General features: G+C 28.1%; 1 protein-coding gene across 1 annotated transcript in view; it reads right to left on the bottom strand.

Annotated features, from left to right (window-relative positions):
- LOC116776141 (uncharacterized) overlaps positions 1–19,031 on the bottom strand; it is a 51,381-nt gene that overhangs the window by 19,293 nt on the left and 13,057 nt on the right. Inside the window, exon 2 of the mRNA XM_032669244.2 lies at positions 5,349–5,490. Coding sequence (XP_032525135.2) covers positions 5,349–5,490 — 142 coding nt within the window. The remainder of the gene's footprint in view (positions 1–5,348; positions 5,491–19,031) is intronic.

Here is a 19,031-nt window from a genome sequence, read left to right on the forward strand (position 1 = left end):
TATTTATTTAAAACAATTAAAAACAGCATAAAATTAATATATATATCATTAAAATTAAGAATGTGAATTCAGCTCTCCTGGTCTATAAATAAAAATGAAACCTACAAAATTACTTGAAATATTCGTACTATCATTTCTGTTATTATTTAATTCGAAACATTTTTAAAGAGACGAATGCCCTTAACATGGCTCTTTATGGTTAGGAATAACTCCGTAAATGTAGCATTTGTTGGAATAAGTTTGTTTATAAAAAAGGGGGTTTTGAAGTCTGCAGAAATTAAAATATATATATATATTAATATCTGCAGTCTTCAAAACACACATATATATATATATATATATATATATATATATATATATATATATAAACATTAGTTCAAAAAATACATATACATCATTATTATGCTATTTATAAAAAACAAAAGTAAAAAAAACCGCAGAAAAATAACATCAAAAATTAATACTTAATAGAAAAATTTACAATTAAACCTTTTATAATATTTGAAACTTACAAATTAAAATCCCCCGACCTCGTCGAAAATGTTTCTCTTTAAAATAATAACCGTAATAAAATTAAAACGCCGAGATGCTTTTAATTAATTTTCAAAACCATTACTGCTTTTCAGATTACCGAATTGAAAAAAAAAAAATGAATCATTACTTTTTGTCCACGACTACGTCTGCATAAATTCGGCGTTGGTCTCGGAGATAAATGTGTAATGTGAGTTACAGTGATCTTATCAAAATCCGTTTAGGAGTTTTTGTGTTAAATAATAACAAATATCCTCACTGATGTTCGCCTTCATAACATGAGTAGGATAATAGTTATGATAATAATTATTAATAAAAAAGATTTTATTCTTTTTTTTTTATTTGATCTAGAAAATATATTAATTGATATTCACGTATCACTTCCTATACTAACATATATAAAAATTACAGAAAGTACTTGTATGATGTATTAAAAATTTATTAAATACACTATTAGTATGGTTCAGTATATTTTATATGAAACAAGAAAACAAACATACATACATATATACAGTGTCAAGAACTCAATCCGTTCCATATTATATTCAGAAGTTATATTAACGAATACAATGTCGTTATAACTGACACACAGCACGAAATTAAATTTTATAAAAAGCAATGAAATCTGAAAAAAAAACATACAACGCTTTAAAAATAAAAGTCTTGAAACAGACAAACTTTATATTAAATTTCATTATACAGTGAAGTATTGTATGGAAGATTGTACTAAATATTTTATTGTAGATAACATCCCGCAGGACCACACTTAGTTAGTTGAATGAGTCAAGTTATACAATACGTGTTGTTATATACATTTCCTTATATTTATTTTTGTAACATTTATAGCCGGACTGAATTGATAGACGCGAGTTTCGTAATTTTCGATAATATCCTCATGGAACAGGAAAATTTTCCCTTTATTCTTCCTATACAGTTGCCAGGGTCGACTCAAACACATTCAGATAAAAAATATTTATAAAATTAAATTTTTATATAAAATTAAATTACATACTACAAAAAAAAACGAATTAATTTGGCGTAAAGAAGATTAATTTATATATCACATTAATAAAAATTCAGTACAGAGCTCAGATGTTCTAAATGGGAACATTGTCGCTCCCTAGGCCATGCGAGATTCCTTGCAACTTCCCTTTGCAAGAACGATCTGAACACAAACAAATATATATTTTAGTGTCATAATGATAAGGTCTAAAATACATTACGATGGTAACTACGAACCAGCTGACACAATCAGCTGTATTGCACGAGTAATTGGCTGACTCATAACATTACTACGAAATCTGAATGTGAACCTTATAACTTGAAAAATACGGTACATATTATAATGATAGTATGCATTGAATAGTTCTTACTACAAGGGAATAAAGCTCAATGCATATAAAACAATACTACATTAGCGTCTTCTTATCATTAACGGTCGCAGGAAACGGGGTTCGAATATGTTTGCAATTTATTTATTTTTTTTACTTGTTTAAAATTTCTATGGCCATAATATTTCTGAATTATTATTATTACGAATTACGACTATTAACGGTGGTGTACTTAATAAAAGCTTGTTTGTTCGTAAGCTCTTTGTAAATTATAACACATGCTCATTGTATGAAATGTTTAGGTTTCTTTTAAAACTACGAAATATTCCACTTAGACGATACAATTTATATGACAGCAGTTAAATTAATTCTTTAACGTATAAGCTACAATAATGCAAGATTAGATTAGAATTTAATCATGTATCATTAATATTATGTCATACTGGTTTTTATCTCTGGTTTCGCCTAATTGTTTTTATTATAGGAGTTTTATATAATACTCATTGCTATTTGCTGTGTACGAAAAATGTTTATCACGCTGTTAAACGACTGAGTTTAAACTACATTACGTGTGGACGTGTTGTTAGGAACACTCATAGGATTCCATTGTAAAATTAAGATGAGTTTGATGTAATAATTTCGCTGGTTAATATTATCATGTTTTTCTTTTAGAGAAACATTAATATAAATATATTTACTTGTAGATACATATACTTTTAATAATATATGATTATTTTGATGCTATGTATATAATAACTACGTATTAGTCATAAAAATGTTGAGATTGACAAAATATTGAACAGATATCAGTGCGAATGAATCGATAGTATAAAAAAATACATATACCAAGGTGTATATTTCTACATATAGTCAAACCATAGTTATCTATAGATAGAAATCAATGCATTATTTCATGGAAACTATTATCTCTAATCATCTATCGATATATTACAATCAATTGATTTATATAGAAATAATTAATTAATTCTTGTATACAGTGGGAAAAATTAGAGTGATACCAGGAATGGGTGTTAAGAGAGGATGAGAATAAGACGTGAGAGTAATGAAATGACGAGTGCCAGATGTATGGAAGTTATAAGACATTACTATGACCCAAAGTTAAATGAGACAAGGTCAAGAGAAAATAAAAAATAATTATAACACATAAATTGGTCATAGTATTATTTAATTTTATATTCCAATGATAAAAAAAATCTTTGTTGCGATCGATTTCACACATAATATATGTGTACTATCAAAATAATATTATATAAAGTTACGTATTTAATACGCAATGAACGTTGTTTGAATGGGCTTGACGGCTATGTGTTATAGGAATTATTGCCGTTGGCATATAAAAATATAGATACAAATAAATACATACAAAAATATATAAAATTATATAAGTAAACATAATCTTAAATAGTTCTAGAGATTCTTTGTAATATTTGTCTCGACCCTAATCACAACAAAGACGAATATTTCTTAGAAACCAAATAATTTTTTTTTCATCGTTTCCTGGGATTTTATAACGGTTTGTGGTGGGAATTTGAGAATATAAATATAAAGTTAAATAGAAGATAACTTTAAAATGTTTTAAAGATTATAATATATAAGTCTAGATTCAGTTCCAATTAGACCTTGTCATAGAATCGTTTTGAAAGTTAACATTTTCATAATTTTTCCTATTTATAGAATTTTTCCTATTGTATTAGTTTCATTGAGTAAGATCCGACACTATATATATACAAAGCCAAATATGTCTGTTACATAAAAAATAATGGATATTAGTTTAAAAAAAATATATATCGTATCTTGGAGTATATATATATCTTAATCTATATTTTTTATAAAGATGACGTAGTTTATGCATGACGATGTTATATGGTAGATTTTAATACCTCGAAACATTCAATTAATTTCAATTAAACATTATTTTTATTTTATAAATCTATCGTTATACATACAATCAAGATGAAAAATTATGAAATTATTGTATACAGGTAATAACACATACACAGACAGACACACACACACACACCTACAAACACACATCTATATATTGATAGATTACATGACTTAAATTCCCTTTCTACTGTATTAGTATATTGGTCCAGACTCTTTTATACAGTGTGTGTTGTGTACCTTGTTTTTTAATAAAGTCATCTATAAACATTCAGTTTAAACACAAAACGCAACGGAATTTCCCCCCGTGTTCTGTTGGCGTTGCGTAATGCTAGTGACGTCACCGCTGTACGACATCAATTCTGTGCCCTCAGCACGAATTAGCCATCGTTTAAGTTGAACAATGACATTTTTAAATAATCATCAATGAGAATTAATTTTCATTGGGAATTCAATAGATATTACTATGGATGATGGAGAATAAAAAAAAATCTCTAGATTTATACGTTATTGGTGCGACCTTGTTTATGCCAGCCGGAATAAACACACATACAACACGACAACCTGATAAACATATGACAGACGTCATCGAAAATTAAAAATTAGAAGAAAATTTAAAAATGTACTGATTAATGAAAGCGTCTATTTATTGTATAGACTTATATTAAGTGGATGGAATTGAAAATACGAAAGTTCTTACGAAAGAGATAAATTTACATAATATATAATGAGACAAAGTAATCATCGTCATCATCAAACAGCCAATCGGAGCCCACTGCTGAGTAAAGGCCTCATCTCGCATGGAGAAGATTAGAGCATTAATCACCACGCTCGCTCAAAGCGAATCAACGATTTCAAACTTATAATTTGAAATTATAAGTCCAGTTTCCTCTCGGCGACCACGATTTATACAAACAAAAAAATAATAATAATTTAAAAATGTCAATAGGAGAGTATGATATTACCGTATAAGTTAAAACGTGACAGTTGATACACACGACAGGTACAGTGACATGAGTCAGTATAAACCCGCTTGTCCCATTGTAAACGTTGAGGGCAATCATGATTCACATTTATCAATACTTATACACGCTTTGTAAGGAAACGATTTACTTTAACAACTTCTAAACATATTTATTTGACACATAATTGTATGTGTAAGATTAGTTTAATAATTTTCTTTGTATTTTTTTTGTTATTATAGTATAAAATTGCAAAAAATTATGTAATATAAATACTTTATAGACATAATTATAAATGAGATTATACTCATTTAAAACAAACTAAGTTTGTCGGATACTAGCCTTTTTTTTATTATTTTATAATAATATTAACATTCTTGACACTTTCATCTCGCCTACCCGTGACGATTGCTGTAAAGGACCCGAAACGTCTGGGTTATGTAGATATAAATTAGTAGAAAACGCTTAGTATCTGTGATACTTAGATTCATTTATATTAGAGACAATATTAGAATGCTATATATACATATGCTACACTTGGCAGTAGTACTGCTGTGTATAATCTAGATTCTAGAAGAAGCCCAGTGTATAACATAAAATAGAATAAGATCTCACTCACGCTGCATGTGTATATGCTGTTTGGGCATCTTGTAGTCCGGCGGGTAGCAGGCCTCGTAAAACTCCACGTCCGACACCTGGCATACCTCCGGCGTCGGTATGATGAGGCCCGTGCCTGATATAGCCCTCTGGAGGTGATGCTCCTAAAGAAACAACAACACACTTAGAAAACAGCCATTTTAAAATTTCGTTCATTAAGTACGAATTTAATTTGGCATGAATGACTCAGGCTTTTATTGCTATTATAAAAATATAACGCATTAAATGCATTTGTTTGAATTAGAAAATATCTAGATCACATTATTAGATTTAATATTGGATTAAAATAACTCAAATTTCATATTAGGGGGCTACAAATATCATTCCATTATAACTCCGTAGAAAGCTGGAGTACCTTATATAATGGATATTTCTGATGCCCTACTATGCTTTCTCTCGGCGACCTGATTTATGTTAGTTCCATATAGACCCTATACATGTATTATTTTTAAATAGATTTTTAGATAAATGTCATATTTATTTTATATATGAGCTTTCAATCATTGTAAGAATTAACGGGACCATTAAAATCACGTAATTCATTTTTTTCATATCATAAAAGTACCGTTTAATTTAAATCAAAGAGACTACTAAATCAAGATAACGAATTTATGTTTTGCAATCCTTTGTAATCCGATGAAATATCTTCAAAAACTGCCATTTAAAATTCAACTCTGTGTACAAACATTCTATTGTCTCGTTGGACGTTATTGGGTAGGATTTACGGAGAGACCAGCTCTACAAACGTCAGCTTTAATATTAGCTATTCACTCATACAACGCTTGGAATACAGTGTTTGGAAATTGAATTGGAACCAATTCATTTTAACTAACCACCACTTTGTACTAAAACTGTCGTAAAATAAATTTTCTCTATATGAATAGTTTAATATATTTTTATTCAGTTCTTTATTTACCAGACCACATTTGATTTAATTGTACCAAGATTTCGGTGGGCGAATTTTTATCCGCAGTTCATAATAACTGATTTCAAGGTAAATGTATATGAAGTGCCAGCAGTTACTGATAGTGTTATTTCATAAAGACGAGTTCATATGTGCAATGTGAAAATTATTTTTTAAATTAAAACATTCAAATATTTAAAGTCAATTTACTACATTGTAAAAGATTTATTATAAATAATAAATTTACAAAAATATTTCTGAGAAAAATAAAATTTTTCAGACGAAAACTAAAAATATAACACTGGTATATTTTTAAACAGTATCAGAAAATAAAAATAGATAAGACCTTGTTTTAATACTTTATATATTTTTAATTATCGATAAATGATATTGGATTTTTTATTGAAAAGAAGTTGCTATAATTAAAACCGTCATTTCAATATAATTTTCATTCAACGTATTTTACAATTAATTAAGTGACAAGTAATCTTACAACAATTTTGCCTCATCAAACTTTATACAGTTAGTAAAGTTTTTCATTCATAAACCTTACCACGTGATAGTATCAAAGGGGGTTTATTAATGAGAAACTGTACGCGCTACATATTTAATTCGACTTTGAGAACTTGTGTTAAGGATGTAACAACCTTCTTGGTATAAGCGATTCTAATTTAGATACGTTAATGACAAGCTGAAAAATTATGACGTCACAGTGTTCATAGCAAATTCCCGATTACATTTGATACAATATCAGCTTTTATTTCATAAAATTGACATGTATTATATATAAAGTTTAAATTTGTTGTTTCCTTTCTAAACCCATGACAATTTATATGTAAAATTTGATGGCGGTACGTTGAATACTTAACGCGAAAAGGGTCAATGACACCGACACCTTGCATTCAAATATAAAAAAAGAAAAATAACATTACTAAAAATAACTGTAGATTTTATTAAATTAAATTTGTAATAAAAATCTAAAAACGAATGTTATACGAAGTCTGTGTAAATAAACAACTTATTTGTTATATATATATATATATATATATATATATATATATATATATATATAACAAATAACGTATATATATATATATATATATATACGTTCTCGTGAGCAAGCCATACACAAGAAATACTAGTTCTTTTCAGTCGACTAACCATTCTTAATATGACCATATTTTCAACGTCAACTCGTATATGATCTCAGGAAATAACTAACTGATGATTCAACGTATACATTTAATGTAATCATTTGCAGGCGAATGAAAACAGAATACATAATCTGATTACGTTTAATTATATGCGAATTTAATGGAATAAATTTTAAACCATTAATTAATTTTGCTAAAATGTTATTTTAAGGCGAAAATACAGTTTATGTATAAAATAGTTTTAATCCCCGATGCGAAAATAGAGGTGGTATAAGTTCGACGTCGATGTCTGTGTGTAAGTCTGTGGCATTAAAAATCTCGACTGTTTTGTTTTTTAATCCAAAGCTAGTTTTTTTGTGTTGAAGGTTCTTATTTATGTTCAGTTGATATTGGTTCCGAAGCATAAGTGTCCGTTCTTTTCCAAAATGATGGAAGCACTTTTGTCTTATGGTAACTCGATCAATTGCTTCACGTTTGTTCAGTTGAATCGTGAAAAGACAGTGAATGTGTTTGGTTTTTTTTTTTTATTTATATACAACACCTCAAAGTGATAAATCCTCCTTCCTCAATTTTACTATCTTACAAAAGAAAAACTTTTCAATTATTATTGTTGTATAAAATATTATTCAAGGTATATTCAATTGAAGCTATTCTATAAGAAATACCTTGTAAATAACTTCTTTATAACCACATTGTTTAATTTTAAGAAGATTTTTGTGTGTACTCATTTCAATGAAACTAAGTTTAACCAGAGATAAGGCAGATGAGATGAAAGTTTTATTCAAAGCCCGTGATCTCAATTTCTGTAAAGGAATTAAAAAGTCCGGATTGAGTATTTATAAATTATTAAAAAACGCGTTTCATTGTTTATAATCTGTTTAGCTATACCTTTGGCAGTAGTCTGAATAGAGAAATTAAATACAGTTTCAAGTATTTCATTGATTATTTACAGATGATATTATCAAAACAGGTTACATTTGGATGAGACATCGTAAACTACCTTATTTTAGTTGTGAGACGCAAACTCGTGATACGAGCACGGATCATTTATATTTATTAAGAGGTTAAATACAGATATAATTTCCTTATTTCTATTATTATACGGATCAGAGGTTACTAAACTTATTTTGTCTGCTCCCCACTGTGAGAATAAATTATTTTATAGCGCCCCTATATTTTCACCTAAAAACCAGTATAACTTATCCTTGTTAATGAAATTACAAATCACAACCCAGGCGTCTCCACAACGTCCCCATTTTTTTCTGAGTGTCTTACCGCCCCCCCTTTAGGCTTGGGGCGCCCACAGGGAGGCGCCAACTTTGGGAATGTTTAGCCCAGATGCAAAACAGCTTAAAAATTCATATTAAAGTTTCCGTTGTAACTTCTGGAGTATCAGAATCATTACGAACAGTGTATAACTCAAGACGGTAAAAAACTTATGAATATTTCCTAGACCAACCTTCGAATGGTTTTGTAAAAAGTCAACATACCTAACATACATATATAATATTATCGAACAGAGTGATGTTTATTTTAAGGAGATGGAATTTTGTCAAATGCATTCCTGAACACTACTTATAGTCTGCTTGTGTTAACTTTTTCAAATGCCAGCTTAAAACTAAGTCAGTCATTTCAACATATCCTTGCTTTGCGGAGGTTTAAAGCGGTATATACTGTATAATAATACTGCCTTCAATTCAAGTTTACGTTACGTGTTCACGGGGGTGGCTCTACCAGATGGGAAGCAGCATTCGTAATTTAGATACCCTCATACTGTCTGGCTTCAATATAGAAAAACATGGCCTTAAGGAATAATAATTTGTTGGTTAACCCTAGTATGTAAGTGTATTAAAATAAATATGTTTTAAATGGTTATATATATACATATATGTGTATGTATATGTATATATATATATGTAAACAACCAATCAAAATGCTTTCAAAGTACATTGATTAGATCAAATCTATAGACAGACTAATTAATTATTGAAAATACATAGTCCGTAACTTAAATAACACACGAATCGTAATTTACATTTAGATAATTATTATTATCAAATCTTATATATTTAAAGGTCTGAGTGAGACCTTGGCCATTCAATTGTATCACTAAACACTATCTAATATATGACCTTAAAATCATGTTCTGGTAACTTTCACTGACTGATTTACCTATAACTATACAACTTATTAGTAATGAGCAGAAAGTTATAATATGTAATAAAAATATGTACATTTTTTGTTAAAAATATTTGTGAGACAATCATAAGCACTGTAGTTATTTGTACAAAAATATCAATAAAAATTTTCAGTTATTATATTTATAGTTATAGTTAAAATAATCTTTAAAATATATGGACTGGTGTTAAATTTAAGCTATGAATGTACCAAACCTATGTTAGGTACACAAATAAACATTAAAGATTAACAAAAAATATATTTTATAAAATAGTATGTTACATTCATATAATTCTCAATTTCTCTATCAATACTTCATATTGCTTCAAATAAATTTTATTGTATAGTAATAAATACCGTGTATATTATAGGCTAAAAATACTCTTCGTTTTTAAACCTTATACACAAATCGGACGTATTTGAAAAAAAAAACTATTTTATTTATGAACTATTTATAACTTATTGAATAGCTTTTATATGAGAACTAGTTCTAGTTAAATATTAACTAAACATTTAAATGAAAAAATCTCTTGTTTTAATATTAAAATGAAATTATTTCAATTAAAAATGTATTATTTAATAACAATTATTTTGGTTTAATTTTAAGTTATTATACAGGGAATTGTTGAATTAAAAGCAGTAATGAAATTACACCCGAGAGGTTGAAGCGTTTTATTTCAATACGAGGCTGGTTCATACAGTTCAAGGCAAATGTTTTTCAACTCTATTCCATCGAAATAGAGATCATTTTCGAATGTTAAATACTGTGGAGCTCGCTTACGGCTTATTTGACTTGCAACTGTAAAATATTATGTTTTAGTAATACGAGCCTTATTAGCGTTGCATAGAGTTTGTTTTCGTTCGTTATTGATGTTAACTTTATTCCTGGATATACCAAGGATGGCATTGTAATACTAATTCAGGTTTTCCATCGTCTTTATGTTCTACACGTGTTCTGGGTATATAAAATGTTTGTACTTTGTATCTTAGTGTTATGTCAGATCATTGGATTTCTCAAGTTTAATTTGTAAGTTACGTCACTTTGACGTCCTTACAGTTATATGACAACGAACTGGTTCTGAGACATCTTAACGAACGGTCAATGGTAACAAAATATGAGCAGATATGGCAGCATATTGAACATTTAGTATAAAGTTCATAACAAAATATCTGTTCATCCGTTCCTCTGTACACCCACACCTCCGAAACTACTTTTTAGATTATCAATTACCAATATAATAGACCAATACTCATCAGTCATCACATTATCCAATGAACTATACTCCAAACGGACAAAATCGCGGACAGAACTAGTTGTTTTATTACATATTAAAACCTAATTTAGTCTTTATAATATGACATACAGACATACATGTATTATTTTCAATTACAAAACAAATCCTAGCTGTACTGAATGGTCGTCTCGTAAGCTCGTTTTACGGACACCTGATTTTGAAAGGGTGCACCCTGTATTAATTTAAAAATTAGTTATTCGAATGTGTTCAGTTTTAATTACGTCGCGAATCCTTTGTTTCAGATATTGTAATTGTCCGAAAATATATATACGACGGGCTTTATAAAATTAATGAATGTTACATTAATTTTGACGAATATATATTTTTTTAGCAATATAGGTTTTATAAAATTTACCAGTCAAACAACTTTCTAAATAAATAAATTGTACTATTTTATATAATATAAATGAATATTAATATGACATGTTAAAATTCGTATATGATGCACCTATTGATTTGCTTCTGCCATTTTCTGTTATTAATGAGGATAATATTTTAACTTAATTTCTGTACACAATGTAAATATATGGCATATATATATATATATATATATATATATATATATATAAATAGGAAAAAAATACTGGCAAATTACTTATATAAATACATACATATTTTTTAATTAATACAAGGAAAATATTTACATATATAGATGTAACTACAGGTTCAAATTATTCTTTGAATACCTAAATAACGTAAGAATTATAAGAAACAACAGCACGGGCCATTTAAAAGAGGAAAAATACCTCGTGGATAGATAATGTATTTTGTTGGTATTAACAAAATATTTCTCTACACCCACATATAATGATAAAGGATATTATTTCATTTCCATTATAATATATTCCTACCGGTTATGGATAGTGAATGAGTTATAGAGATGTTATTTTTTAGACGTACGAATATAGTTGATTTTAATGTTTTTTTAATATATAAAATATAGAGTAATGTTAGCACAGATAGTGAATTTTCTGTACTAAAATCTTCAATTTTATTTTATATATTATATTCATTACCTATTCGTCTTTCCACTTTCACATCCATAGTAGTCTTTTATAATGATTTTTTCTTTTTAATGTAATTTATATAAACCATTACAACTTACTTTAATAACAAGCCTTTTCTATAGTCGAAAGAAACAAATACACTGGCCTCTAGCATATTTGTATTTCAATAACCATATTTATAGAGGATACTATCTGTTTTTTTTATTACATATGAAGGACTAAAGAATTTTAGCGTTATGGTACAATATTTGTTCAGTTACAGACCAAATAAAAATTCTTGGACGATTATGTATGTTATGGAGTGGTTATTGATAGACACCACCTTTCGCTGATCTTAGGGATATGCATACCTTGACATATGCATACTATTGAATTAAATAAACGCTTTATCGACGAAGTATTTTTTTATTAATACGACGTTATATCGTACGTTATATAATTGATTGATAAATAGATTGTATGTTTTCAACAAGATTTTCATATATTGATAACAAATTTTGTCCGTTGCTATGTCTAATTCTGTGATTTTAACGTATAATAATTTGGGGTACTTAGCGGATCGTATCCAATGTAATACACAAAAACTAATTAAATTCAAAACATGTTTAGTACCATTCAATATAATTTAAGACGTCGAGGGAATTTGAGGGCGAATTAATAACAGTGCTTATAACTTAATTGATCTCTTCATTAAAAATTTGCAATAAAATATATACACATATTGAAATAATATTTAAATTAATATAACATTGCTACAACTAATATATAAGAACAGGTAGTAGGTAGGACTCAATATAAAAAAGAGTCCCTAAGTATAAAAGCTTAGCTTAGATTTTGCTTTGGAATAGATCCTTGCGAAACCAAAATATATACGTAACAATAACATGTAATTTTATTTTTATTTATCAAATAATCTCAGTGTTATTCCCGTGTAAACATATTATAGTGTACATACATTTTTAAGTCATTTGTCAACAAGGTCAGTAGGTTATATAAATAGATAGTAATAATAAAACAAAACGCTTCTCACAAAGTTATATATATATAATATATTGTATATATATTTCTTTTAATTAAACATTAATAAGTGACAATTGTCGAATATGTTTCAATGAAAATTCAAATCGTATTATGTAGCGGACGAAACATTTAATGATAGAACGTTTTATAATTATTTGAATACGCATAAAGTTATTATCTTCTTTCTTTTTCAATAACATCACTGTGAAATATAAATTAAGAGGTGATCGTTTTATGTCCGTTCCTATAGCCATATAAATTATAGAGCACATCTATGCTATAACAGATTAATAGATTTTTGTTGTAGCCTCATAAGTTTGACTTCGATGTCTGTGTGTGTGTGTCTGTGGCATTATAACTCCCAAACCGACCGTCCAGTTCAGATGCGGCTTTTTTCGTTTGAAAGCCGTTTTCCTCGAAATGGTTTAAACTATTTTTGGTTAATATCGATCTTGTAGTATAAAAAAAATTAGCTCTTCTCCAACATAATGTGAGAAAATTTTACCTGCGACTCCGTTAATGTCAGTTAGTACGTTTGTGGGTTCTTTTAATCACAGAAATAAAATTTTGTTATATTTTACACACAATAATATTTGTTAAGTATTTAATTTAATCAACGAACATAACAACTCCTTAAAAAAAGTTCCTTTTATTACATATATACACAAAAATAGACTCTTATAGTATTTTTTACTTTTTAGTAATATATTGCAAATGTCTCAGACGCTCAACTGGTTTTTATATTTAAATATTATACAAATATGTAATAATGAGATATATTTTGGAGTATTGAGAAGAAAAACTTTGTCGAGACCTTTATATATAGTATATAAGTAGGAGTTGATTAAAGAGAAATTGAGAAAGATTAAAATTTTAATAAACGAATATACTCGCATAGAATAACGGTCATGGGAATTTTCTGTGACGATTATATTGAAATACAAATATTATCAAAAATTAAAACAAATTGCCATCTTATCAGACGACAAGTAATAGCTGATAAGCGGTCTCTTTTAACTTGAGTCATTTTTGTCAATTCAATACTGATTTCGGAAAAATATTTTATAATATTTATATAATTTTCACCGAAAAACCAAAAGCAACCTCGTTAGTATTTAAAAAGTAATAATTTAAATTCAATAATACTTTAAAAACTATAATTTATTACTATATAACTTATACAAAAATAAAGAGTTATAACTTATAATTGTTATTGGTTTTTGTAACAAAACAAACAGAGAGGGTTATTTCGACTTATGGCAGTGAAGTATAAACAGTCCTTTATAAAAACTTGTTTATAACTTGTTAATGTCATAACTAAATAATATTTCAGAAACTATTCAATTTATTGCGTAACATTCAGTATAACCCTATATAAATTATATAATAATAATAAAACATAACGAATCTTAGTATACGACGGCCATTGGCCCGCTACAGACGCCAAGTTTTCGTAATTTCTCAAGGTCTCAAAACTTTAGTGTGACGCGAACTTTGAATACAGCGTCAGTAACGTTCTAAAAATAAAATCTCACATATGAATTATTAGTTGTAGACGCGTTTCGAAACATGTGGAATTAAACAAAAATTTCTGAATTTAGGGTTGTCCAACTTTAGGTATATATCGGCTAACTGGCAGGGATGGTCTCGTTAAAATCGGATTCAGCAGGAACAAAAAAAAACACCTGTATGTGCATTGTCTATGGAGTCACAGTAAAACACGATGAATTTCATAGAAGTAACCACTACAATTATTGTATTTTTTTTTTGTATAGAAATATAATTTCTTTTTAAGTACAAAAAGCTACATGTATTACATAATTCTAAACTGATATTCATGTAAGAAGTAATTTTACTAATTGTAAGACAAAGTCAAATAAACGTTTAAGTATTTTTGCGTGGAGATAGCGCCTCGTGTACCTCAATTTCGGTCGTTACGTAACCGGGGTCATTGACAGGGGCCCCACTCGAAATCGCGGTGAGATTACTGTGACATGATATATACAATTTACGATAATACTTTATATTCGGTGAATGAAAATTAAACATTAAAATTAAAGATGACTATATTATAATATAAATCTTTATAAGTATGAAAAATTTAAAATAAATATTATTCTTCTTATTTCTTATCATAAATTTTAATAAGATCAAATCTACTAATACTACATAATAAGTAATGATTATCTTTTAAAACTATTCCATCTAAAATGACAAGCATGTCCACAATATTATCAACTTATACAGACAACTTCGCAGCGGGTCTTCGAACATCTGAACCGTTACACCCCTCCGCCTTTTTCTACATTATATTGTATTTCCATTTAAATTTTTATAATAAAATTCAATCATTTTAACTTTACAGATTATAATACCACATCCTTTATTATAGATTTTATATATGTATATCAAATGATGTTATGTAACAAGTATTAATCAATTATTTTATGTTCACTTCTTGTAAAATAAATAAGAAATATCCTATTAAAAGTTTTAAATCTTTTTCAAATTAAATTGTTTAACATAACTTCTGTTTGTTTTGGAACAAATATCAATATTTCCTTGAGATAACAGTATGTAGGAAGTATTTATCTTTGAATCTTAAAAATTAAACTTATGATAGGTATGATAATCTTTTTCTAAAAACATTTTAATTATAAAATTAATATAATCAGAGAAACCGTTCTGGGGAAAAAATGCAAAATGTCTAGAGTATAACGGGTACGTACCTGTTCAAGAATTAACAATTTAAAGTAATTACACACAGAGGTTCATGAACTTACACCCACACAACTACAATTACTACCAATCAGCTGAGCGTTTCGTTGTGGACATGAAAAAACTTTTATACTGACAAAGGTACATATATAATGTAACTCCGTCTGTGAGACTCTCTGAAGTAGTTTCTAAGTTTTAACCAAAACCACGTTTCAGTAACATGTTAATAGAGTTTTCATCTTAATAATACAATAAATGTCATTTTACGACGATTTATGAATGTTAGTTGCTCTATAAAGCAGAAACTATTACACAGATATTGATAAACTTTCCGGCGACAAAGCCTAGACGTCAAAATAACGTATAAATTGTAATTAATTCAAAAAAGTTATGATTATTCTAAGGAACAAGAAATTTAACTCTTCTCTCTGAGTTAATACTTTATACCCGTCTCTCTGAGACCAATTCCGAAGTCCACGCATACGAGATAGTGTGAATAAACTAGTTTATAACATGAGGCTGAAAACTTGTACGCTATTTATCGATTTAGTCAGAATTAAATTCCGTGTCTTCATTTTGTTGCAACCATACATAATATATTTGTAAGACATTTTTATAAAACTATCTATTAGTATTTGTAGTAAGAAATTTATTGGTATAAACTGTAATACATGAAAAAAATTCTGCTAAAAGTAATTTTGTGAGAATTTAAATTGTAAGTCGTTCAGTTGAGACGCAGTGCTACGCGTAATGAATGCGAGGACTTTCTACGTCAAAATGAGTATTACAAAGGATTTATTAAGGCTTTATTTGAATTCAGGTAACTATGAACAAATAAAGAATGAGTAAAAACAGTCACATTTACGTAATAATTAAAGGATATAATCAGGTAAGAGCACATATGTATATTTTGTGATTAAAAAAATGACATTGAGTGTGCTTAGTAAGGGTTTTGCTTTAAAATTACCTCAAATTTTTAAGTTTGTCAGGTGGTGAAAAAAGATAATTTTTAATATACAGTAAGAAAGTTTAAAACGCTCTATAGTTTGGTTTAAGATATAAACTCGTACTAATCACTACTATTATGAGATAAATTACTTGATGTATTTTTGGTCATCAAGAGGTAATTAACATTCAAATATCGATATTAATTAAATATAATTTATTAAAAATACTTGTATACTATTTGTAGCTTGGAAGTTTAGAAAAACGTTGAGCCCCGACGTTAAGCCCTACACTTGAAGGTGCCTCTTAATGTATGTATGAACTTTATAATAAATACATTTTAAATTACTCTTAAAGGTCACTTATATATGGATGCGAAAGGTCGTTTTAAAATAACATAGTACAATTACAGTTTTTAATTTATTGAACTCAATTCAACTATGTATGTATAACTATAAATTTATTATAAAACTATTTAATACACTAATTGACTATACATTTTCTCGCTATAATCATATGTTATTTTATGAGTACGCTAGACATTCATAGTATCGATTTAGAATGCAATCAAATCCGAAGGCCTTGCAATTCAAGAGTGAAAAAAAAACCCGACCGCCTCTAACGTCTACAAGTCCAAAACCAAACGGCAGACACGTTCGCCAACATTTTGCCAACGTTTGGCAAACGTTGAACCAAAAATACTACTCAACAAATACATCTCAATGGTACTCAATAGAAGTACTGCACTTGACCAATTTGTATATTTTAAAATAGAAATGTATTGATTTTTATTTTATTTCAGTAACTTGATGTTATGTAAAATTTAATGACTACTGTCGCGTGACTTAGAATAGATTAGTAGAATGTATTTTTATATCATTTTTTATGTGCATTGTGTATAATATTTCATTTCATATGCATCAAAAAAAAAAAATATATTTAATGAGCTATGTTTTAAAGCAAACCAAATATCCAAAAGGCAATAATATGATTATTTTTTCATACAAACTAGAACATTAATATTACTGTTAAAAAAGGTATATCAAGGTTTTAATCTATAGGATTCCATTATTTGGGTCGGCTTAAATTATCTTAATTCGTATCATTTTACCGGATACATGATACTTATTGAATTAGATGGCGATTAAAACTTGTATTAAATAATGTACGATAAACTAGAACAGTACAGTGTTAATATATACCTAATTGAAAAACAATATTTTTTTGCTCATATAGAGTTCGTATGCAAAATCGATCAGAATGATTAGCAAAAGAAAATGTGTCTTATGTACGTATATTTAAGGTACTACATAAAACAACAATGATAACATGCATCTATATCACCAAATATCCGATTTTATCAGTATGATATGATGGCATGTTTGTATCTGATTATGCAACTTTAGCTGGAATTTTAGATTACGGTAACTGGGAATCATAACTGGACTGGAATGGGAATAATTACCTATTCTACTCTAACTATAAAACACAATTAACTACTTTAGTCTATTCATAATTTGGGTAAATTTTAATACCAACGTGTATTATAGATGTCACTTCTAGATAATGCAAGTTATTTATTTGTCTCTATGTTAAGAAGAGATGTTGCGAGTTTCAAGTAAATATATCTTTATCACAAACGTCAATCTCTATACCGCTTAAGGAAGATAACTATAATATTAAAAAATAGACAAAAACGAGATGCTAAGTAGGTATTCGTACGCACTTAAGATATTACGTACAATATACTTGTATTGCACACAAAAGCTTTCGGAACGAGGCCTAATTAAATCCGACGTTTGAAATTTCCAACCAAAATACATAATGGTCATATGGTCTTGACATGTGACAATCCCAAAAGCTCTGACATGTTTACGTGAAGGGTTATCGAAGCATATGAACACGTAACTGTATGTTATATATGGTTTTTGCCCGCTACTTTGCCTGAATTTCGGGTTTGGGCTCAGAATAAAAAGTATAGTGGTTCAAAGTAAATAGATATGGTAATCAAGCGAATTCCAGAAGATAAAATTATGAAGTGATCCCGCGCAACAAAACTCATTTGCTTGATAAATTATAGCCTATGTTATATTTTCTCGTTTGAATTTAATCAAAATCAATTCTGTCTCACGCGCTTCTTTAAAACATAGTAGCAAATTTGATTGATCTGAGAAACATATTATTTGCAGTCAAGGATAACCTACTTTAAAGACAGACACTGCAACATTCTGTTGATACGTCGTAACTGTGGTACGAAGAAAATACTTTATGTATAGTTTGTAGTAAATCCCTCATCTTCATTAAAATCATCTTTAATAACCGATTTATATTCCAACGAATTAAAACATGATACATAATTTTCATACATTTCATTTTTAATTTTAACTAATAAATCATTTGAAGCGTGTGATATATAAAGAAAAA

This window comes from Danaus plexippus, chromosome 28 (genome assembly GCF_018135715.1).
Source record: "Danaus plexippus chromosome 28, MEX_DaPlex, whole genome shotgun sequence".
NCBI lineage: Eukaryota > Metazoa > Arthropoda > Insecta > Lepidoptera > Nymphalidae > Danaus > Danaus plexippus.